Source organism: Muntiacus reevesi, chromosome 3, assembly GCF_963930625.1.
Source record: "Muntiacus reevesi chromosome 3, mMunRee1.1, whole genome shotgun sequence".
NCBI classification, from domain to species: domain Eukaryota; kingdom Metazoa; phylum Chordata; class Mammalia; order Artiodactyla; family Cervidae; genus Muntiacus; species Muntiacus reevesi.
This window is the reverse complement of record NC_089251.1, coordinates 60,157,638-60,181,643: the sequence shown is the minus strand read 5'-3', so window position 1 is coordinate 60,181,643 and position 24,006 is coordinate 60,157,638. Positions and strand designations below refer to the sequence as shown.

Sequence of the window (24,006 nt, the reverse complement as noted above, 5' to 3'; positions counted from 1 at the left end):
CCCAGATGAGAGGGTAAATCTGATATATTGGGGTAAACCTGGACTTCAGTCCATGATGCACCTGGGTTGGTTTTTATTCTAGTTCTGCCCCTCTGTGATTTGAAAATGAGTCTAACTATGCAGAGTCTTAATAGGAGCAAATGAGGTAATATATGTCCATAAATGTTAGTTTTCTTCTATAGTGGAGCTGTTTTGGGACTCAGAACTCTTAAGAAATAGGTGCTACTAGGCACATTTGGCACTTAATATTGTTTAAGTATCCTGACAATTATAGAATTTTACGAAACCTTAAGTTTTCATAAAAACAGACTAAACCAGATGCTAGATAGAAAATATATCTTTTAAGAATGTGTAAGAATTCCCATTTACTTGTAAATAAGTTGAAGTGGTTCTGTATGCATTTAAACTAGGGGAGTAGAAGTTGACAGTGATCTTTGTAGGCTATCTCCTTGGTCCACTTAAATGATAACATTCTGAAGGAAAAAGTAAATAAAAAATTGTTTAGTAACTAAACCACATGTCCTTTTGGTAATTTGATTGATATAACTTATCTATCCTTCGTCTGATTTCTTCTGCACCTTCTGTGTTAGTCTTCTTCTGACCTTATGGGAAGAGACTTGAGTTTTCTCTGCCCTTTTGTTAATTGGATGCGATATCATCTATGTAGGAAATGGTATCTCTAAATTTTTATCATAATTGGGAAGATATGGAAAAAATTCACCTGTGTCTTGAGGTGAAGAAAGAGCAGCATAATTCCTAGCAGCTGGGTTCCTAGGTTTGAGGAAAGAATAATAGGTCTTTTTTTTTCCTCCAAAGTGAGTAGAGCTGATGTTTGACAAAGTATTTATTGTTAGCTCCATTTGCTCCTCTGAGTCTTAGGCAGTCTGTTATCCAGGACTTCAGTGAACATGATGCAGGCTCTAGTCAGTTACTAAAAGCTCTGGTGTGTCACACTGGCATGCTCTCTTGTAAGAAATGTTACTGATGGTAGTTATAATAACTAATTTTGTATTAGGTTTATTTTAAATAAATCAGTGTAATTGAAGGCTGTCTCTATAATAGCACTTTTTTTTTCTCTTGCTTGCCTTTGGGCAAACGAGAGAGGGAGAGAGTTAACAGGTAGTCAGAATTCCTGCGCCTAGTTTATCCATCACCTGGCTCATCCTTGTATGTGAATTTTGGGATTGCTTCTCTAGATATGTGCCTTGTTGTTTCCATCTCTTTATGTTTTAGGGCAGTGGTTCTTAATCAGGAGTGTGTTCAAATTGCTTGGAAGATTTTCTTCAGAAACAGGTCCAGGCTTTAGATTGATTTCTGTTTCTGTTCAGCAGATCTCAGGTGGGGTCAGGGTATGTATTTTTTGAGAAAGCTACCTAGATGACTCTGATATATAGTCCCAATATGAACCCTGTTCTAAGAATTTTGTTGGATCCAAATAGGATCCAGTAAGATGCATTATTTTCTTAAACTAAATTGCATTTATTTTAGCTCATTTGCTGTATCAGCTATTGTGACTTTGTCCCCAGCTATTTTTGTGCTTGTTCTGATAAATTTGATATCCCCTCCCCACCAGGATCCCAGCTGTCATATTTGCTAATATCATTCATAATTTCTTTTTCTTATAACTTCATATAATTTTGAACTTTAGTTTTATCAACTGTGAAATGGGATAATATTTGCTGTCCTGTTTTTATGAGATTAAAGTTAAGAGGATCAAATGAGAAGTGTCTTAAAAGAGTGTTTTAATTACTGTAATTAACATTTTTTTCACTGTTCAACTACTGCTGGTTCCCAGTGCTACCTGTTAGGTTTTAGTTAATAATCTGCCTGTCTGACAACTGATAATCCATTTTTAACGTTTATTTCAGTATACTTTCTTTTTCTTTTTTAAAATGTACTTTCTTTTTTAATCTTAAAAAATCAAGTAGCACTCTTTCTTGCCTAAGTGCAAATAAAAACAAATATATCTTGCAAACATTTTGGCTATATTTCAAATATTATTCTAGTCTGCATTAGCATTTTACAGTACTGTTAAAAATTTAGGAGTCAATCCCAGCTTTGCATAATATAGGTTAAAGAAAAGTACAGTGATCTACTTGCTTAAAACCAGTTTTGAAGACATTTCTATTGAGATAATCTTAGTTAAGAGTACTCATTTTCTCTACAATTCCCTAATTTATGTTTTACTGTCTTTCACTCTGTAAATGATTGCATTTCACCACTTTTTATCTTCAAGAAGGACAGCACTTTAAAACAGGGTACTGAGGAAGAAAGTCACTGATACACTGTACAGAGGCATGATATTATAAATGATTTATAAGTGGGAAGCTTTTTAAAGTTATAAACATAGATAAATTAGAATATGAATAGATAGGAGTATGAAGGTATAGTGATTTTAGCACTTAAAACTTTTTCCCTAGTCGGTTCAGTTCAGTTGCTCAGTCGTGTCTGACTCTTTGTGACCACATGGACTGCAGCACGCCAGGCCTCCCTGTCCATCACCAACTCCCGGAGTTTACCCAAACTCATGTCCATTGAGTCAATGATGCCATCAACCGTCTCATCCTCTGTCATCCCCTTCTCCTCCCGCCTTCAATCTTTCCCAGCGTCAGGGTCTTTTCAAATGAGTCAGCTCTTCGTATCAGGTGGCCAAAGTATTGGCGTTTCAGCTTCAACATCAGTCCTGCCAATGAACACCCAGGACTGATCTTTAGGATGGACTGGTTGGATCTCCTTGCAGTCCAAGGGACTCTCAAGAGTCTCCTCCAACACCACAGTTCAAAAGCATCAATTTTTCAGCACTCAGCTTTCTTTATAGTCCAACTCTCACATCCATACATGACCACTGGAAAAACCATAGCCTTGACTAGACGAACCTTTGCTGGCAAAGTAATGTCTCTGCTTTTTAATATGCTGTCTAGGTTGGTCATGACTTTCCTTCCAAGGAGCAAGCGTCTTTTAATTTCATGGCTGCAATCACCATCTGCAGTGATTATGGAGCCCCCCAAAATAAAGTCTGCCACTGATTCTACTGTTTCCCCATCTATTTGCCATGAAGTGATGGGACCAGATGCCATGATCTTAGTTTTCTGAATGTTGAGCTTTAAGCCAACTTTTTCACTCTCCTCTTTCACTTTCATCAAGAGGCTCTTTAGTTCTTCTTCACTTTCTGCCATAAGGGTGGTGTCATCTGTATATCTGAGGTTATTGATATTTCTCCCGGCAATCTTGATTCCAGCTTGTGCTTCATCCATCCCAGTGTTTCTCATGATGTACTCTGCATATATTTTTCCTAGTGGTAGAACCTAATAAGGGAAATCCAAATAATTGTTAATATAGTCCTTCAATGTTTGCATGATTTACACAAACAAAAAGATCTCCAGGTTTTCAGTCATTCATTCCACAGATAATTCCTGAATATCTGTGCAAGACACTGATGAATAAGACACAATTCCTGACTCCAGGTGGCTTGAAGAAATAAAACAAATGGCTTTTTTTTTTTTTAAGAAGAAATAAAACAGTAAGTCTTCCCTCACAGTTATTTGCAATAATTGCCATAAACAAAATGCTGCAGTAGTTTAGAGCAGGAGATTATTTCCAGCTAGGGGAATGGAGAACATTACAATAGACTCTGATTGTCAAACTTTTTACCGTTAAAGATCTTCTGCAATAGGAAAAAGAGAGTTCAGGGGTTTTAAAAGTACTTGATATTATATGATAACTAATATATGTCATTCTTAGTATTCAAACATCTTTTAAAAATGTTTTATTTAATCTTTCAACAACTGCTTTTCTGTCCTCTTGTGCACAAACTTTTTTCTTAAACACACTTTCTAGTTTAAGGAAGTGTGTAACCAGTGAAAAATATTTGAATGCTCACTTTAAGCCTAGCACTTCTATTCACACTCCTCCCTTAAAAGTTAGCCACTTACCATTAATGATGTCATTTTGTATCAACTTCCCACTAAGATACCTTTAAATAAGCAGTGGGCAGGGATTTATTTGACCTTTAGTTCAACCACATAGATGATTTAAGATATTACTTAAAAAATACTGTTGAATATTTTGAACTTCATTTTGAGAGGAAAATGTACTTTCTTTTAAATACTCCTACAAGGATGTGTAAGTATGTGAAATATTTGAAACTGAAATGTGCTTTTGATTATTTGAAATATATGAGGATATATATATAAGGATGTGAAATTGTTTTGACTTTTTTAAAATTAATTTTTATTGGAGCATAGTTGATGTACAATGTTGTGTTAGTTTCTCCTGTACAGCAAAGTGAATCATACATATACATACATGTATAAATATACATATGTGTACACACACACACACACACACACACATACACAGAGCCGCTTTTATTAGGCTCTTTTCTCATACGGGTCATTCTGAGTATTGCGCATGCCCCTGTGCTCTACAATAGGTTCTATTAGTGATCTGTTTCATATATAGTATTGTATAGATGTCAGTCGCAGTCTCCTGATTTATCCCTCCCAAAGATGTGAAATTGAAATACTCATCTGTATGCCTTACATTTTTCAGTAAAATTGAAATGCGTATTATAAATTTGATTAGCTTAAAGTCACTTTTCTCTGGCTGTTTGTGTTTGGAGTAAACAGATAGTAAATTCAAGCACAAAGAGTCTAAACCAAACAGTAGAATTAAAGATACCAGTAATATTTTACTTAGAAAATATGGAGCCATCGTTGATTCTTTACGTTCTCTTTACCCTAATGTTCACTCGGTCACCAAGTACTGTCAATTTTGTCTTGTAAATAATCCTTCATTCCTGTTATCACTACCAAATTTCACATATACCCTCATCATTGCCCACATTGCCGTAACAGCCTCTAAACTGATCACCTTGCTTTCTCTTTTTTCAGTCTGTCCACTGCCACCAGAATTCTTACTCTAAAATGTCAATCTGATCGTGTGATTCCCCCACATAAAACCATTAATTGATTTTCTGTCACTCAGAGTGAAATCCCAATCCCCAGATGTACTCTGGTCTGGTTTTCTTTCCAAGGGTAGAAGTGTATCTTAGCTCCATTGGGGCTGTCCTGTGATTCTTTAGCTATTTTTTTCTCTGCCACCACCTTTGGACACCTCTTCCCTTTCCCTCAAAATGCCTGCCTTTCTTCCTTCCTTCTCCTAACTCCCCACCAAGTATTTCAGTAACTTTTGTTTTCCTTGACATAGATAGGCTTTCCTGACTCTTTTGCTCTTATTATCATTTTATGCAGAATTTTGTTAGCATAAAAAAAATTTTGTTTTGTTCTTTCTTCTATAGTCTAATAATTTGTGTTGTTTACTACATTGTTCTGTAAGATCCTTGAAAGTAGTTGTTATACTTGAACGTAGCAGGATAAATTCTGTGCTTTAATTATATGCTATAAATTACTGCTTTCAATAAAGCATCTAGAATAATAATAGATCATTTATTGAATATTTGTTATATGCCTGACACTTGGTAAGAAACTAACATTGTTATCTCTGATCCTCACAACATCCTATGTGATAGGTGTTATTGTTATTATGTCCATTTTATAGAGGAGAAAACTTAAGAGATATAATATTTCCAGTGTCTTCAGTGTTAGGAAGTGGCTGAGTAGGACTCAAAAGGCCTCTTCTCCATACTGCACTGAAAAGATCCACTATGTTACCCTTTCTGAAGATTTGCTTGCATCCTAACAGAGGATAAGCCTTTAGTTAAATAAATGGATATCTAATTGTGGGAGTTTAGAAATCACTAAACTGATTGAGGGAGGGGTTTTTTTGGGGTTGTGGTTTTTGATTTGGGGTTTTTTCATGGAAGACATCTTTATACCCCTGAAATAAAGATACATTGCTAATATCCTACTTGTAAGCACACTGGTGTGCTTTATTTAACTGTCATTTCCATGATTTGGATAATAAGAGGCGATAAAGGTGCATTTGTTTTAGACAAATTTATTGGCATATAACTAATGTACAATATTTAGAGTATGCAATTTGATAACTTTTGACATATTTATACAATTTTGAGATCACCACAGTCAAGTAATTAACATGTCTGTTGTACTCTAAAGTTCCTCATCCACTCCATACCCCTATGCTTAGGCAACCAGTGATCTGCTTTCTTTCATTATAGATTAGTTTACATATTCTAGAGTTTCATGTAAATGGAATCATAGCACATAAAATTATGTGCACTTTTGATTTGACTTCTTTCACTCAGCATATTTAGGTATTCATTCACATTGTTGTGTGTGTCAGTAGTTCATTCTAAAGGTATATTTTGAATTACATTCATTATAGAAAGTAAGTAATTATTTTCCTCTATTGTGTCTTATACTTTAGAGGGACTGACTGAAAATTCTTTTGAACCTAAATCCCTTCTGGAAGTTGTTTTGATGTACTATGTGTAAGCCCTTTAAGAGTCCAATGGAGATATTAAAAAAACTTAACATTTCCTTCTGCAAGGATTTAAATACATTTTTATTTTCAATGAACAGTCTTTTAGTCCACTGTTAAGATAAGTCTAATGTAAAATCAAGCAAAGTCACTTTTGGAATATAATATTGTACTTCTGAAGACTATCTTCTTGACCCTTCTGGGAGAATTTTGGGGGAAAACCCTTCTGCTTGGTCTCATGTAAGTGGGTATCTCTGAAGTGGTTATCACAGAACTTCATGGTAGCATTAGTTACAGATATTAAATGATAAAGTGCTAACCAGTAAATATGATTTGAGTGACTTGTGTTTACACAGTAAGGGAGTACAATTTGAATGAGAGAGGAGTGTCTTCACCACCCAGTCTTGGATAATTGCATTTCAACCTTGTTATTTAGTTGAGAGGGAACATTTTTTAGACTACTGTTTTCTAAGAAACGAAATGGTTAAAATCCATTATTATTTTGATTGTAATCTCACTCTTCCCCCTTTTAAAATTTCCAGGTGGGTTTAACCCATGTATAGAGATAATTGAGCAACCCAGGCAAAGGGGAATGCGCTTTAGATACAAATGTGAAGGGCGATCAGCAGGCAGCATTCCAGGGGAGCACAGCACAGACAACAACAGAACATACCCATCCATCCAGGTAATAAAATGCTCCTGTGTGTGTGTATGTCTCTTAGTTGCTTCATATTTTAGCTACAGCAGTTATGTTAAAGATCCAGCTTCTTCATAGTGATTTCCACCAGCTTTTCTTTTCCTTTTTTCCCCCTCTCTTTTCTTTTTAATTAATCCCTACTGCATAGAATTCTTGGGACATTTCTTAAGTACAGTATGGACTCTTCCTTCCTGCAGATACTTGTGTGTTATTCTAAGTGATTCCCAGTGGTTAGTGTACATTGGCAGCTTTTGGATTATTATCCCTTTCGTGGGACAAAAAGGTAATGAGGAAAAAGCTTTCTCTCTTTCCAGAGGTGGGCAGAATTGTTCTGGAGATTGAAAACATGTATTTAGGAACTGACTTAGACTTCTTCCTGCAGTCACTTGGCTAATCTAGGGGCTATGGAAGAAGAAAACATTTTTGTCTTTTTTCTCCTTACCTTTATTGCCTGTCTCTGATACTCTGGGTTGCCTTGACTGACTTGAAATATTGTCAGTTTTTAAATACAGTGTTTTCATGTTAGCATAAAATTTGAAAGTAATTTTGTAATCCAGAATGACTTTGGTAATACAATTTATTTATAAACTACACTGTATTTATATTTTATATTTGTATATTACATTTCCTTCCATTTTTAATGATTTTTTTATTCTTTAAATGCCAGTTTAAAACCTTAATGGCAGAGTGCATTTTGAAAAGCATTATTCAATGTTTCATTAGTAGATTTTAATCCACTGTTTTATAACTACATTATTTACAAAATTTACTCTATTGGACTTTAAGAAAATGCTAAGTTATATAACAAACCAGTAGCAAAATTACATATTGAATTCCAAATTCCATTTTTTTATCACTTTTTTTGGTGGCAATATGGATTTGAGTTATCTGTCTTTTTTTAAATATTAAAATGGGAGAGATGTTAATAAAAAGTAAATAAGAAAACAGTAATCCTTTCCTCTAAGAGCAATTTTTAACTCTTCTCCATAATTCAACTTATTCTGTATAGTCTCTTGAATATTTCTATGATCTGTATCCTTGCCATTACAACATGTTCTAAACCACTTTGCAGCTTGAGTTCTACATTAGCCTACCTTTCACTTTTTTTTTTTTGCTTTTTTTGGGCTGCACTACACCGCTTGCAGGATCTTAGTTCCCCAACCAGGGATCAAATCTGTGCCCCTTGCAGTGGAATCTCAGAATCCTAACCACCAGGCTGCCAGGGAATTCTCAACCTTATAGTCTTAAGTTGTTACTTTCTCTTTTATTCAGAAAGGCAATAAATACTTTCTGATTACTGTTCAAATTAAGTTTAAATTCAAAGTTATGGATTTTAATGCCCTTTTACCTATGAAGCCACCCATTTTTCCTTAACTGCCTTGCTCCGTTGTATACTGGTTTTTCATGTTTCCTGCTTTGTGCTTACAAATTTGCTAGCTTCCAAAGTAAATATTAACTCCTTCCCATAAGATCCTCCTTCCTCTCCCATGTTTAACTCTTCTCTTCATTCTCAGTGTTCTGTGTGAAAACTTAATTTTTCAAAACTCAGCTTGATTTATTGCCTGTTATACAGTGAACACTTGGGATATGCTTACTGATTAACAAATATTTTTGTGAAATGAAATGTCATGTATTAAGTTACTTAAGTGATCATATTTATGTACTATCGTTTCCATTGTCGCTTAAATATATACTTTGAAGGGATGTTTATGGTATGGCAATGAATATAGCAGCATGGCATTCAGTGACTCAGCATCTTAGAATTTCCTCATCCACTGTGATAATATTTTGGAATACTTTGACTTGTTTTCAAAGGAAAATAAGCAAAATCAGATGATATAACCAGTTGAAATTAGGGTACAAAATGATATACCAAGGAACTGAGAGGTAAATTCTTCCCTACTGGTTTTCTCTGGAAAGTTTCATGCATACTACAGTTGCCAGTCAGTTGTATTTTATCCAGTGCTAACTATATGATGTAAATTGAACTATTTGATATAAATTCTGATACTGATGTAAATTTTATAATTCAGTTCTTGGTGAGACATTTTTATGGATCACATATTTAATTTTTCCCCTTTTCAGATTTTGAACTATTATGGAAAATTAAAAGTGAGAATTACATTAGTAACAAAGAATGACCCATATAAACCTCATCCTCATGATTTAGTAGGAAAAGACTGCAGAGATGGCTACTATGAAGCAGAATTTGGGCAAGAACGCAGGCCTTTGTTGTAAGTACACAGTCACAGACATTTTTAGGAATAGTATAAGAATAGGATTCTCCTTTTTCCTATCTATGTATCTCTGTTACTTTTTGGCAGAATAAACCAATTCCTCACTGTACTTCTATTTACTGTAGTATATATTTGCATTCTCTTACTATTTGCATTAGAACTACCCTTTCATTTTTTATTAGTAGACACAGCCCATGATGGTAGTAGGAGTACTTCTTTATTGTAACTAAAAGTAAACATAAACTTATTTTATGCTGCAATTTTCTTTCTAAGTTTGAACAATTTATGAAATGTTTTCTCTAACTTAAAAATTGTCAGATGAGAAAAAATCACCTGGAAAACTGGAATTTTTATTTGAAAAAGGCAGTATAAAATTAACATACAACAATAGTTTTCTTTTTTTTCTTTTTTTTTTTTTTTTATTAGTTGGAGGCTAATTACTTCACAACATTTCAGTGGGTTTTGTCATACATTGATATGAATCAGCCATAGAGTTACACGTATTCCCCATCCGGATCCCCCCTCCCACCTCCCTCTCCATAAAAAAAATATATAGTACTTTGTATTTGAGGCTGCTGGGTTCATTTTCATCCTATTGGTGAAAGTGTAAATAAATGAAATCTTTCTGGTAGGCACTTTATGTAGCAAAGCCTGAAATTATATGAATGTCTCTTGAACTAGCAATTCTACTTCTAGGAATTTATCTTGAGGAAACAATTTCTAATTAAGTATGTTCAGAATCTTAGCTGTAATGATGTTCATCGAAGCTTTGTAATGGCAAAAAGTTAGAAGCAATCCAGATTATAAACAAGGAGATTAGTTAAACTAGCACCTCCATGCAGTGTACTCCTGTGTAGCCTTAAAAACAACATTGCAAAAATGTCTTTGTATAAAAAGATATTCCCGATATTTAGATAGGGGAATAAGGCTTTACAAAATAAGGCTTTACAATGAAGTGTGATAAATAATTAAAAAAATTTTTATTTTACATTGGAATATCATTGATCAACAATGTTGTGTTAGTTTTTCAAAAGTAAGTGTATACATATACATGGTAGTTTAAACACTAAGATGTTGATAGCAGTTGTCTCTGGGTAGGAAGAATTGTGGGGTTTTATGTTCTTCTTTTAACTGATGTTTATTTTATAATTTTTTTGGTAATGAACATGTATTGCTTCTGAGAAAAAAATGAAACTGATTGCAACAGGAAAAGATTAGTAGCCTCCTTAAATACAATTAGTAACCGTTTAGAAAATATACTTTAGTAACAGCACAAAGCATAAACTATCTGGTTATACAAACTTGGCAAGAAATACTTCCTGTTTATATTATTTCACCTCCCAATGTTTTACACTGTAGATTACTCGCTTACTGAAACATAATTGCCCCTTGTTTTCTGATTTAGTGAGAACAAACTCTTCTGTTTTATTTCTTATTTCTCTGGCTGTTCTTTGTCAACCTTAGGTATAGGCAGTTCGATTTTTGGACTACCTTATTTATGTCCAGTGATGCCCAATAATGCCTTTAGAGCAGCCATGAAGTTAAAAGATGCTTACTCTTTGGAAGGAAAGTTACAACCAACCTAGACAGCATATTAAAAAGCAGAGACATTAGTTTGTCAACAAAGATCCGTCTAGTCAAGGCTATGGTTTTTCCAGTGGTCATGTCTGGATGTGAGAGTTGGACTATAAAGAAAGCTGAGCACCGAAGAATTGATGCTTTTGAACTGTGGTGTTGGAGGAGACTCTTGAGAGTCCCTTGGATTGCAAGGAGATCCAACCAGTGCCTCCTAAGGGAAATTGATCCTGGGTGTTCATTGGAAGGACTGATGTTAAAGCTGAAACTCCAGTATTTTGGCCACCTCATGTGAAGAGCTGACTCATTTGAAAAGACCCTGATGTTGGGGAAGATTGAAGGCAAGAGAAGGGGACGACAGAGGATGAGATGGTTAGATGGCATCATTGACTCAATGGACATGAGTTTGGGTAAACTCCAGGAGTTGGTGATGGACAGGGAGCCCTGGCTTGCTGCATTTCATGGGGTCGCAAAGAGTTGGACATGACTGAGCGACTGAACTGAAGTGAACTGAACCTTGCCCCTCAATCCAAAATCCTGTTAAGGATCATACATTGTATTTAGGTGTCATGCTTATTTAGTCTCCTTTAATTTAAAACATTTTCTCAACTTGTGTTGGTCTTTCATGACATTAACATTTTTGAAGAATATTAGTTTTGAAGAATGTTATTCAATGTGGGTTAGTCTGAGTGGTTGCTCATGATTGTGTTCATGTTAACATGAAATATTTTGGATGAGAAATCTACAGAAGTGATGCTATATTGTTTTCAGAGTAACACTTCAGGAGATGGTGATACTAGTTTTTTCCCATTGGTGATATTAATTGGCATTCTATTATAAAGAAAAACTTCTCCGTATTCCCCTGCCTCAGTTGAAAAAATACCAGTATAGACTCATGGATTCTTTTTTTGACAAATAATTTTGTTTATTTATTTTTGGTTGTGCTGAGTCTTCATTGCACACAGGCTTTCTCTGTTTGTGGAGAGCAGGGGCTACTCTCTAGTTGTGATGTGTGGGCATCTCTTGTTGTGGGGCACAGATTATAGCACTGGCTTCAGTAGTTACAGCTCCCTGGGCTCTGGGGCATAGGCTCAGTAGTTGTGGCACACAGGCTTTGTTGCTCCATGGCCTGTGAGATCCTCCCAGATCAGAGATCCAGCCCGTGTCTCCTGCATTGACAGGCAGATTTTGAACCACCAGGGAAGTCCAGACTCATGGATCCTTATAGTCAATGCCTTATAATTGAATGCTAGTCTGTTACTAGCGTTATTATTCTGATTTTCATGTTGACACAAATTTGACCAACGCAAGCCCCTTCAATGGAGAAGGAAATGGCATCCCACTCCAGTATTCTTGCCTAGAGAATTCCATGGACAGAGAAACCTGGCAGGTTATAGTCCATGGGGTTGCAAAAAGTCAGACAGGACTAAGCGACTAACACACACACACACACACACACACACACACACACACACACACACACACACACACACACACACACACACACAAGCCCCTTCAAACTCTTTACACCTGCTCTAGACTGTGAGCTCTATGAGAGGAGGGATTGTATATTCCTGTTACTCATCACAGCCCTTGACACATAGTAGGAACTCCAGAACTTGTTGAATGACTATGAATGAATGAATAATTGATTCAGGTAATCTCTGTGATCATGGTTTCCTTACGTAAGAATTTATGTATGAATAGCACTCAAATAGGATTATTCAGATGAAACAATCAAGTAGTGTGTAAATATCTTCAAACAAAGAGTCCTTTAAAATCTTTTGTCAAAGAAAAAGTGAGAACCAACCTAAGAATCTTTCAAAAAAGTGGAATACTTTTGAAGAGAAATATGGTTTTAGGGTTCAAGAAAGGATTACAAGTTCAAGATTTTTTTTTCAAATTTTGGAGGCAGAAGAAGGAAGTGTTAAAGATATTTTAGGTGTTAAAAATCACAAGGGTGGTAAATATGAAAAGCATGAACAATAAGACAACAGAGCATAAAGGGGGCAAACATGGCAAGTGACCTCCTGTTGCCAAGGGCCATGTGAAGTTTGAGCAAATTGTAATGTTATCATAACCAAGTTTTGCTTCCTTATTCACACCCACCCAATTTTAATGATGTCATGGTTTTTCCATGTGGGAACAAGTATGACTAGTGGTGGTAGGGGAGTTCCCCCCACCATCATCTGTACTACACATATGCAAATTAGTAATATTTGTAGCTGTTGAGAAATTTTCCATAAATGACATTTTGAAACTCTGGTTAAATATTATTGTTAGTTTTAAATATCTGTCTAATGAAAAAATACACAGTTTGATGCTTTCTTATGATAAATGGTTATTGTAACTTCATGTGATAAGGCATAAAACATATTTGTAGTCAGAAACCAGATGTCTGTGGAGAGGAGAGGCTGAGATGTAAGAGGACTAGCAGGCACTGCAGCCACCTGGAGAACCCTATGTGAATGGGGCTGCAGGTACTTAGCTCCAGGCAGGTGTTTCTGTGCCAGTCTACTGTTGCCAGACCTTTAAGATATTCAAGAGAAAGCAGGAATGTTTATATGCAGTTACCTGATTTTTAAATGTTGATAGTCTGCACACATTTAAAGAACATGTAGTCAGCATTTTTATGAGCTCAGCAAAACTATACATGTAGGTGTCAGCCTATGGGCAGCTTTTTATAACTTTTGCTTTATATTATCAAATGTACAGATTTCATTGATTTGATTATGAATTTTTTAGGGAGGTGAATTTTACCTTTTCGGTGTTGCTTTCCTATTAATCTTTGTCTACTTTGATATGTTTGATGCAGGAATGTTAGTAAAATATAACTGTAAAGCACTGTATGTAAAAGTACTATAGTGTATATTACTTTTCTCTTAACAGTTCTCTTAGAAATATAACCCCATTTTTTATCCTCACATCTTTAGCATAGGAGTTGGAAATGTATTTCATGCTTTTAATATCTCCATCTGACATTATGATGACTCCTCAGTGTTGGATATATGCTTGATTTTTGTAGTATTCTTTAATAAAATCTCATTTATGTGTCCCTGGGTTAGCTCCAAAGAAGTTTGAAAGTTTTGTGTTTCCCTTCTAGTTTTCAAAATTTGGGTATTCGATGTGTGAAAAAAAAAGAAGTAAAAGAAGCTATTATTTCAAGAATAAGGGCAGGAATCAATCCTTTCAATGGTGAGTATGTTTGTTTTAATTATTTCTATTATTCGGATATTTAGTTATTTGTGTTAAGTGATTTCTATTTGTATCTTTAACCTGTGTTTTAAAAGCTGTCTTAAGTTCTATGTTCACTTACATACTTGTCTTACACCAGTATCTGAGGAATGAAATATATTTAAAATGCTTCAGTGTTGAAAAAAAATTCTTATGTAGACAAGGCTTTGTGAAGAGTGTCATTGTTTTCTGTAATAAAATCTTCTCAAAAATATTCTGATTCTCTTTGAATGTGGCCTTCCTTTTGCCATACCAGCAATTTATACTCCCCTTGCTGAATATTGAATAGGCACTGTGGTTATAAGGTATTTGAATGCATTTAACTCAAGGCATATTCAATGATGAAGTAGTTTAGAAATAGTAGTATAGAAATAGTAGAGGCCATGTAAAATATCTTCCTAGTGTATTTGTTTAGTGGATCTACTAGAAATTTACTGTATAGTAGATTTTATTGGGGATGGCGCTGTCTGGTGTAGCACCTGGTAACTGTGCCACAATTGCTACAGGACAGGTGAGGGCTGCTGGCATCCTGCACCATGGTAGTCTCCTTTGTAAAGTCATCTGCAGTCACTTAAATATGTGTAATTCAGGTATTGAACAGCTATACAATTTTCAAAGAATAGATTTCTTTTAATTTTTTATTTAAAATATTTAATATCCTTATTTAAAATTTTTATTTAAATTTTTTTATTAAATATTTATAAATATCCTTAAATGTAAGGATATTTAAAATATCCTTATAGTATTGGTTTGTGTTTTTCTCAGATGTTTATACTAGATCTTTCTTTTTCATACTATTTAGTATAATGCGAAAAGCAAAAGTCCCTTTCTTCCTCTTCAGTATTACTCACTGTAAGAGACTACAGTTAAATTTGATGAAAATTTTTCTAGAATTTCCTTTTTACATGTGTCCTGTATTTATACATTTTTTAATATAAATGGAATCATGTTGCACTTCCTAATCTACTATTTCTTTCTTTACTCAGGAATATATCTTAAATAACTTTCCATATCCATACTTATAAATCTGTTTTGCTTTTTAACAGTATTCTGTGGCTTAGTTAGGCTTTAATTTGTTGATCTTGTTATCTATTAATAAACCTTTAAGTTATTTTCAATTTACTAAAAAGCTCAATTGAATATATACTTTGAACTCTTGTGTGATGCCTTTTCCTTAAATTGATTATGTTCCACTTCCTTATTTATAAAACGGAGATAATAATAGTACCTACCTCATAGGTTGTCATAAGGATTAAATGAAATAAAATATGTGAAGCACTTACTATGTACTAGGAACTGTTCTAAGTGCCATATAAATATATGTTATTAACACCAAGCCTTGTTCTGGATTAGTAAAAACAAAAAAGAAAAAAAATGCTTCAGCAGTGGCCCTTCTGCCATTCTGCATTTTGCTTTTTTCATACCCTTTCTACTGGAGTTCAGAAGATTTGGGTTTGAATTCCAGCTCTGCCCCTGGTATATACTGCGTGACATGGGAAAGTTAAGTAACCAAAGCTTTGGTTTTCTCTGCTGTAAAGCGGTGCTGTAATGATAAAATAGTATACACGAGTTACTTAACATTTACTCTTTGACATACAAATAATACTTAATAACTGGTAGCTATTATTTATAATCTCCTTGTTTTGTACTACATTATGCCTGTTTCATACTACGCCTAGGCTAGATGGGCTCTTTAATTTAAAAGTTGGCCTTTTACTTTAGCAATGAATCAGAATTTTAAATGAGCATACTCTTGACCCAGAAATTTTCTACTTTTGAAAATTATCCTAAGGAAATAATACCTGGTGGAGCTAGGATTTGAAAACAGTTACCTTGGTTCTCAGGTGCATGGTTTTATCTCAACTATGCTTTATTAACTCCCTGCCCCCATTAAAACTTAGAACAATGCTTTAGCATATTACTGTGATTAAAAAGTTCCAGTGGTTCCTTAAATAGTCTAAAAATTAAATGGCCTTAAATTGGAAACTTTCCACATGTAGCTCCAACATATGTTTCCTGCCTTCTCTTCCACTGTTAACTCAATTCCAGATCCACATGTAGCTACAGCATGTTTCCTGCCTTCTCTTCCACTATTAACTCAATTCCAGATCCACATGTAGCTACATGTTTCCTGCCTTCTCTTCCACTGTTACTCTATTCCAGATCCACATGTAGCTCCAATATGTTTCCTGCCTTCTCTTCCACTGTTACTGTATTCCAGATCCACATGTAGCTCCAACATGTTTCCTGCCTTCTCTTCCACTGTTACTGTATTCCAAAAAAACTGCTTTGTTCACTTACCCTGACCAGTTCTCAGTCAGCCTCCTCTGTTCTCACCACCATTGGTCTTGATCGCCCTTCTGGCAGTTTATACACCCTACATCCAGAAAGATTCTTCTGAAACCAGTATGAATCATTTCAGAATTGTGCTTATTATCCTTCAGTGGCTCCACATCATCGTCACCAGTGACTCTCAATTTGAATGTGCATAGCGCCCCCTTAGTACTTGCTAAAAATGTAGAATCCAGGCCATATTTTCCCTAATTTGATAGTCTGGTGTGGGGCCTTGAGCTCTGCATTTTAAAAAAACATCTAGATCCATGTTTCTTAACTACAACTCACAGTAGGAAATAGATTTTATTTCTCTACTCAATAGATACACACATAGATAAAAAATAATAAAGCAATATTGTTACTTCATGTAATATACTGTCTAATCTGTTCCTTTTCATTTTATTTTTTTTATAGAAAAAGCATGTCCAACCCAGTAAATTAATTTTATGACCAGTGGCCCTAAACTCTTAGTACATGCAATATGCCCTCCATCTGTTCTGTTCCGTTCCATTCCAATTCTTTTTTTTTTTTTTTTTTTTTTTTAAGAAGTTAACCCACTTAGTTAACCCACTAAATTAATTTTAGGACCACTGGGTCTCAAAGTACAATTTGAAAATTTCTGCCGTAGATGATTCTAGTGCTGGTGATCCATGGACCACACTTTAAGGAACTCTGATATACTTGCTAGATTGAGTTTCTCAAGCATGGCATTTAAAGCCCTTCATATTCTGATCCTTGTTGTCCATTCCAGCATCATCTCTAGGTATCATCTTCTGCCTCTGTGTTCTGTTTGCAGTTCCTTGCATGAAATGCTTTAATCTGTCTGGTAAATTCTTTCTGCTCATCCCTCAAATTTAAGGGACACTTCTTTCACACTTTCTGTGACCTTCTTGGAGCAAAGTACCTGTTTCCCCAAAGTGCTGTATATATTTCTAACACTGTTTGCTACAAATTTATTTATATGTTTCTCCCTCACTAAATTGTGAGACTGAAAGGTAGGAACCATTCTTCTGTGCATCTCTGGTACCTAGACCAGTGTCAGATACACAGAAAAAGCATAATTAAAATACGTTGACAGAATAAATAAATAACTGAGTGAATATGCTTTGTTTGTACTTGTCTACCAAAAATACTCAAATTTCTTTCCTTTGCTTTCCTTATCTGAAATGCCTTTTCAGTTCTCTTGAGCCCAAAGTCCTATCCCTTAATTATACCATTCACTTAGCAGTTGATCACAAAAAACTTTATGATAACTATTAGGTCATTCAGTTATCTTCTGAGATGAATTTCATGCTTATTGTGGACAGAGTCTCTAATGGAACTTATTTATATTTGACTTTTGGCACCTAAACAATGTATTTGTGTTACTGTTATATTAGATATTTATCTTTACAGCCAAGTATCTTCAGGCAATGTGTTTTCTCCCTGCATACAGTAGGTTACTCATCTTAACTATTTATGACAGATTTTTACCTTATTTTATCCTTATAGTCCCAGGTTGTTCTTGGTGCTCAGGATAAGTCAGTGAATAGAACAGATAGAAATTCCTGCCTTTGAATAACTTATATTCTAGGGAGAGAGACTAGGAGTTAACAATTAAACTTACTAAACAAGTATATAATTCATTGGGAAGCCCAGGGGGTACAGCAGTAAAGAATCTGCCTACCAGTTCAGGAGGTGCAAGAGATAATGGGTTCAGTCCCTCTGTAGGTAAGATCCCCTGGAGTAGGAAATGACAACCCACTCCAATATTCTTGCCTGCAAAGTTTCATGGACAAAGTAGCCTGCTGGGCTACAGGCCTTAGGGTTGTGGAGTCAGACATGATTGGATGACTGAGCAGCCACACACATAATTAGTGGACAGCTAGAAGTACTAATGGATAAAAACAACAGTGTAAGGAGCCAGGAATCTGTAGTTAGGGGGATGGGTTATAAATTTAAATAGAATGGTTACAGTCACCTCATTCTCTATTCTGATGTGGCTTTTGTAATAGAAATAAATATTCTACATTTTGTTGTTTTTCCTAGACTGTTGAAATAAAACCTAAAATGTGGATTTCTAATATTAAGCAAAACATATAATATCTAATCCCCTAGAAAGAACTCAAAACACTAAAAACTAATGGAAGTAATCTGAACTCAATTGTAGAATTACTCTTTCTTGGTTGTTTATTCTGTGTTATTTTCAGAATATACCAGTAAATTCTACCACTTGTATAGGAATTTGCCAGAGCTGAACTGACACTTTTTAAAATAGATGTATCACTTAACACAGGAAAATTCTACTGATAAAGAATTACAAGATTAGTATCTGACTTTGTGTTATATATTTATGATATATAGAAACAATGGAATTTGAAATGTTTAGCTGAATGGGGGGAGAAGGCAAGTACTCTTGCCTGGAAAACCCCATGGATGGAGGGTCCTGGTAGGCTGCAGTCCATGGGGTCGCTAAGAGTCAGACACGACTGGGCGACTTCACTTTCACTTTTCACTTTCATGCATTGTGGAAGGAAATGGCAACCCACTCCAGTGTTCTTGCCTGGAGAATCACGGGGATGGGGGAGCCTGGTGGGCTGCCATCTATGGGGTCGCACAGAGTCGGACACGACTGAAGTGACTTAGCAGCAGCAGCAGCAGCTGAATGGGATCTACCAGTTCTGGTCTATAGACAATCTGATTATGACAATCCATTTCCTAAAGACCAAGTATGTGAAAATACAAAGACTATTAAAAATTGTTTTTGCTTTGTGTGTATCTAGGATGTTTAAGGTGAGTTCTTTCTTGCCATTAGTTCTTTAAACTAGTAGCTCTCTCCTGCAGAAAGGGACATACAATAGTCAAGTAGTATTAAACTTGAGACTTCATGTAAAATACGAGTTCAAGTTATCTAATATGTGCTAAAGTCTAAATTGGATGGAGGAATTTAATTAACGGCTCCGTTAGCAAATTTTAACCGTGTTCATTTAGCTGGCACCAAAAAAAAAAAAAAAAAGAAGACAGACTTCATGGGGGACTCCTACTGCAAAAGCAGGGAAAAAATTTTAGCTATCACTTTCTGGCTATGTGTTTAATGACATATAAGGACTTCTAATATTCAGTGATTAAAAGCCATAAGATCTTTACAATAAAGAATTCGCAATTCCGTTTTATTAGTTACTTTATGCTGTTTTTCATGTACAGAGGACACTGTGTTGTTAGGTGAGCACAAAGACTATTTTACAGTTAAGTTTGGGAGGATAATTTTATATTGGTAGTCTGAGAGGAAATGCAGTTTAAAAAGACAGATAGTCTCTAATAGATTCTCCTCTCTAAAGTGTGGTTAAATACAAGAAAATAAGAGCCTTTCCTCACAACGTAAAGCTTAAAAAGGAAGAAGGAAGAAAAAAACTTTCGTGTACTTTGTTATCGTTTCTTCATTGCAATCATTTTAGAAAGCCCTCTTTTAGAAAGCCGTGTGCGGAACTTGGGAAACTTCTTTTATGCCTTCGGTATAAAGGCATATGCCTTGAACATACTCCCATTATAACACTTTTCATGTTATTACATTATATAATTTTAGCTTATATATCTGTTTCTCATCCAGACAGTAATCTCACTAAGGGCAGGCACTGTCTTTTCATATCTCTATTTTGCATTTGTTTTAGTGTGTAGCACATAATAAAAACCCAATAGATATGCTGAAAGAATAAGTAATGAATGGTAGATTGCTGTGACCATTTACCTTTTGGTTGACACACAAGCACTTAAAAGTTAGCTTTTACTGTATTATATCTATACATTTTAAGTAACAGAAATTAAATGAATTATCACTAAACTTTGTTTTTCTTCCTTAAATGAGACATAGCTCTTAAAATTGTTAATCTTAATCTGTGTACTGTATATTTTTGCCCCATTAATCACTTTTTAAATTTTAGTAATATTTAGCAATAATTAGAATTTTAGAAAAGTCACATCTCTAGAGCTGGTAGGTGTTATAATTGATTTAAAAGTTTTAATCCCTACTTTCAGAAGAAATCATGATCATATCTTTTTGATAAAAATAAAATTCTTACTGCATATGCACTGCTCCTAAGACTAAGGAGTGACATTTATTTATAAAGATAGCTTAAGGAGAATAATTGTTACCTTGTATTTATCCTTTTGATAAGGTATAAAGAGAAATTTTAAACTAGTTTAAGAGAAATTTGAGAGAATTTGATTAGTCTCATGCTTACTTTTGTTAGATTTCCAACTATCATTTTTCACCTTGCAGAATTTTTAATAAGGCCTTTTGTATTATGCTATGTATGTATTAAAAAGTCTACAGTAAACATTATCTAAAGAGGAAATGGAAGCATTCACTCTGAAGTTAGGAATGAGAAAAGGATGTGCGCTCTTGCCGCTTCTGTTCAGCACTGTAGTGGAGATTGTAACCAGTGCACAGAGATCCAGTCAAAACTGAGGAAATAAAACCAGTTATTGGAAGCTATTATTTACAGTGAGAATGCAAAAGGATATAGAAATTAGTAATATGTTTATTAATAAAAGGGTGAATGCATATAAAATTAACATATAAAAGTCAGTTGCATTTCTGTAGAACAGAAGCAAATAATTAAAGGAAATATTCTCAGAAAATATAAAATACCTAGCAACAGATCTAAGAAATCATGATCAAGATTTCTTTAGAGAAAATTTCAAAGTTTTATTATGAGATAATTGTTGTTTTGTTGTTTAGCTTCTAAGTCATGTTCAATTCTTTTTGTGACCCCATGGACTGTAGCCTGCCAGGCTCCTCTGTCCATGGGATTTCCCAGGCAAAAATACTGAAGTAGGTTGCCATTTCCTTCTCTGAAGGATCTTCCCAACCCAGGGATCAAGCCCACATCTCCTGCATTGGCAGGTGGATTCTTTACCACTGAGTCACTAGGGAAGCCCATTATGAGAACACTTAGATAGATGGAGAGGTATATCATGTTCTTTATTATCAATATTGTAAGATAGTATTTTTTCCCAAACTGATATATAGGTTCAGTGAAATTCCAAACTCCCAACAAAAATTTTCAATAAATATGATAATATGATTCTGAACAGGAAAAGGAGGATAATTTATAGAAGAGAAACAGCAATGAGAAACTGACCTTATCAGCTATTAGGACTTATTATGAAGAAATAGTTAGGAGATATTGGGGTTTATTTTGAAGAAGTACTAATTAAGTAGTATTGTGGTAACAGTAGACTAAATGACCAGTAGTTAGTAAAACTGAGAGCCCAGAAACAGACTTATGAAAATATGAAACTTTAGTAAATGACAATGGTAACACATCAGATCAAGAGAAAGGGAGAAAATATTGATGCCTGATAAATGAAGCTGGGGAAAGTTCGATTCATCAGCTTTCAAATGCCTTATACTTCAGTGTAGATCAATACTTTAAGGATTCTTAGTATAAAAGTAAAACTCTAAATATATGTATACATTTATATATATAAACCTCTTAGTATAAAATGTTGGTAGATAGATTTTAGTCCTTGGTTTCTATAGAAAGATAAGACATGAAGTGTTTTCTATAAAACAGTTGATAAATTTGATGACATTTAAAATTTCAGTTTATTGTGTTTTTTGGTTCTATTGAATTTTGCTTGGTTCCTTTTCGAATAGTTTCAAGTACTCTGCTGAACTCTCAGTATTATCTTTAGCTCCTGAAATATATTAAATATAGTTATTTTAAATCATGTGTTTGAAAACTTAATTATTTGGAATGTTTGTGGTTTGTTTTTTTTTTTTTTTTTGTAGTTCTACCACTTTATTGCTACCAACCCATTTCCCTTCACCCTCATGCACACATGCTCAGTCATGTAATCCCATGGACTTCAGCCCGCCAGACTCCTCTGTCCATGGACTTTTCCAGGCAAGAATACTGGAGTGGGTTGCCATTTCCTTCTCCTGTGGTTTATTTCTATATGTTGTTTTTCTTAAAAAAAATTACTTTGTCTCTTACGCCAGGACTTCCCTGGTGGTTCAGAGGTAAAGAATCCACCTGCAGTGCAGGAGACCCAGGTTCAGTCCCTGAGTTTGGGAGATCCCCTGGAGAAGGGAATGGCTACCCACTCCAGTATTGTTGCTTGGAGAATCCCACGAACAGAGGAGCCTGGCGGGCTACAGTGCATGGGATCAAAAAGAGTCAGATATGACTGAGCAACTAACACTTTCACTTTCACTTCTTTCTTATGCCTGCTTATTTAAAATAGAGTACAGTATTCTGGCCTGGAGAATTCCATGGACTGTAAAGTCCATGGGGTCACAAAAAATCAGACACAACTAAGCAACTTTCACTTTCACCAGTCACCTTATACGCAGAGTTTTGAGGTCTAGGATGTAATCTCCCTTCAGAAGGCTTTCTTGTGGTAGGTGGCTAGTCACACTAGAAGTCTGAGATCATCTAAAATTAGTGAATGATTTAGGTTATTTGAAGCTGGGCTTTTATCCCTGTGAGGTCTGGTATCTTTCCATTCAGTTCACTCTTACTCTGGGTTTAGCTTCTCAAGAGCCCCAGCCAAAGCACTGGGCATTTATCAGATTCTCTATCTTTGGCAGACCCTGCACTCCTTTATTTTTCATCTATAGTCTTTTGAAAGCTCATCTCAATTTCTCATCCTCAAGCTACCTCTAAATTGGCAAGATATATCTGGAAAACAAGAAGCCTCTTATCCTGAACTTACCTCTCTGGGTTTCTTTGATCCTGACTTACAATAAATATATCTTTATTCCCATTCCTGGTTTATTAACCAGTTTATTTTTCTTCCATTTACTATTTTAAAAGATTTTAAAGTTTTCTTGAGGTCTCATTTATATGATGTGGGATCCACCCAGATGTATGTAACACCACCATAGTCAAGATGAGAAATATTTCTACTACCTCCACTATTACTACAAAATTTCTTTGTCTACTTCCCAGTCAATTCCCTTTCTCCTCTCTGGCTCGAGTCAGCTATTTGTTTTCTTTTGTCATCAATTAATCTTTTCTAAAATTTTCATACAAATGAAAGCATGTGGTATATATTTTGTATCTGGTTCCTTTTGCTCACGTCACATTTTCGAGATACATACATATTTATGTATATATTCATAGTTCTTTTTTTATTACATAGCTGTCACAGTTAGTTTATCCATTCACATAGGTTTGTTTTTAAACTTGTCAGAGCACTTTTCTAATTTATTTTTGTGTGTATTGATTACTCATCTTAGGAATTGAGAAACATTATCTTAAACTGTAAATTTATAATGTTTAAATAATTAATTTTGATGAGGTGGATCTCTCATTGCCTACCTAATTGTGCCAGCAGAGATTGCTGTGGCACAGGTGTTTGTATCATAACATTTGACCTTTTAGTTGTAAACATATGTTTTTGTAGGCTCTTTGGAATTGTAGGCTTAAGAATGCTGACAGTGGAATAATTTTTAATATCATGATAGCTACTGAGTATAGTTTAAATGAAAACAGTCAAAAATACATTGTCATTTTTATTATTGCTAACTGTGAGAATAAA

General features: G+C 34.8%; 1 protein-coding gene across 1 annotated transcript in view; it reads left to right on the top strand.

Annotated features, from left to right (window-relative positions):
- Nucleotides 1-24,006, top strand: part of REL (REL proto-oncogene, NF-kB subunit) — a 47,137-nt gene that overhangs the window by 3,622 nt on the left and 19,509 nt on the right. The window contains exons 2-4 of the mRNA XM_065929229.1: nucleotides 6,945-7,087; nucleotides 9,185-9,333; nucleotides 14,015-14,106. Of these exons, the coding sequence (XP_065785301.1) occupies nucleotides 6,945-7,087; nucleotides 9,185-9,333; nucleotides 14,015-14,106 (384 nt within the window). The remainder of the gene's footprint in view (nucleotides 1-6,944; nucleotides 7,088-9,184; nucleotides 9,334-14,014; nucleotides 14,107-24,006) is intronic.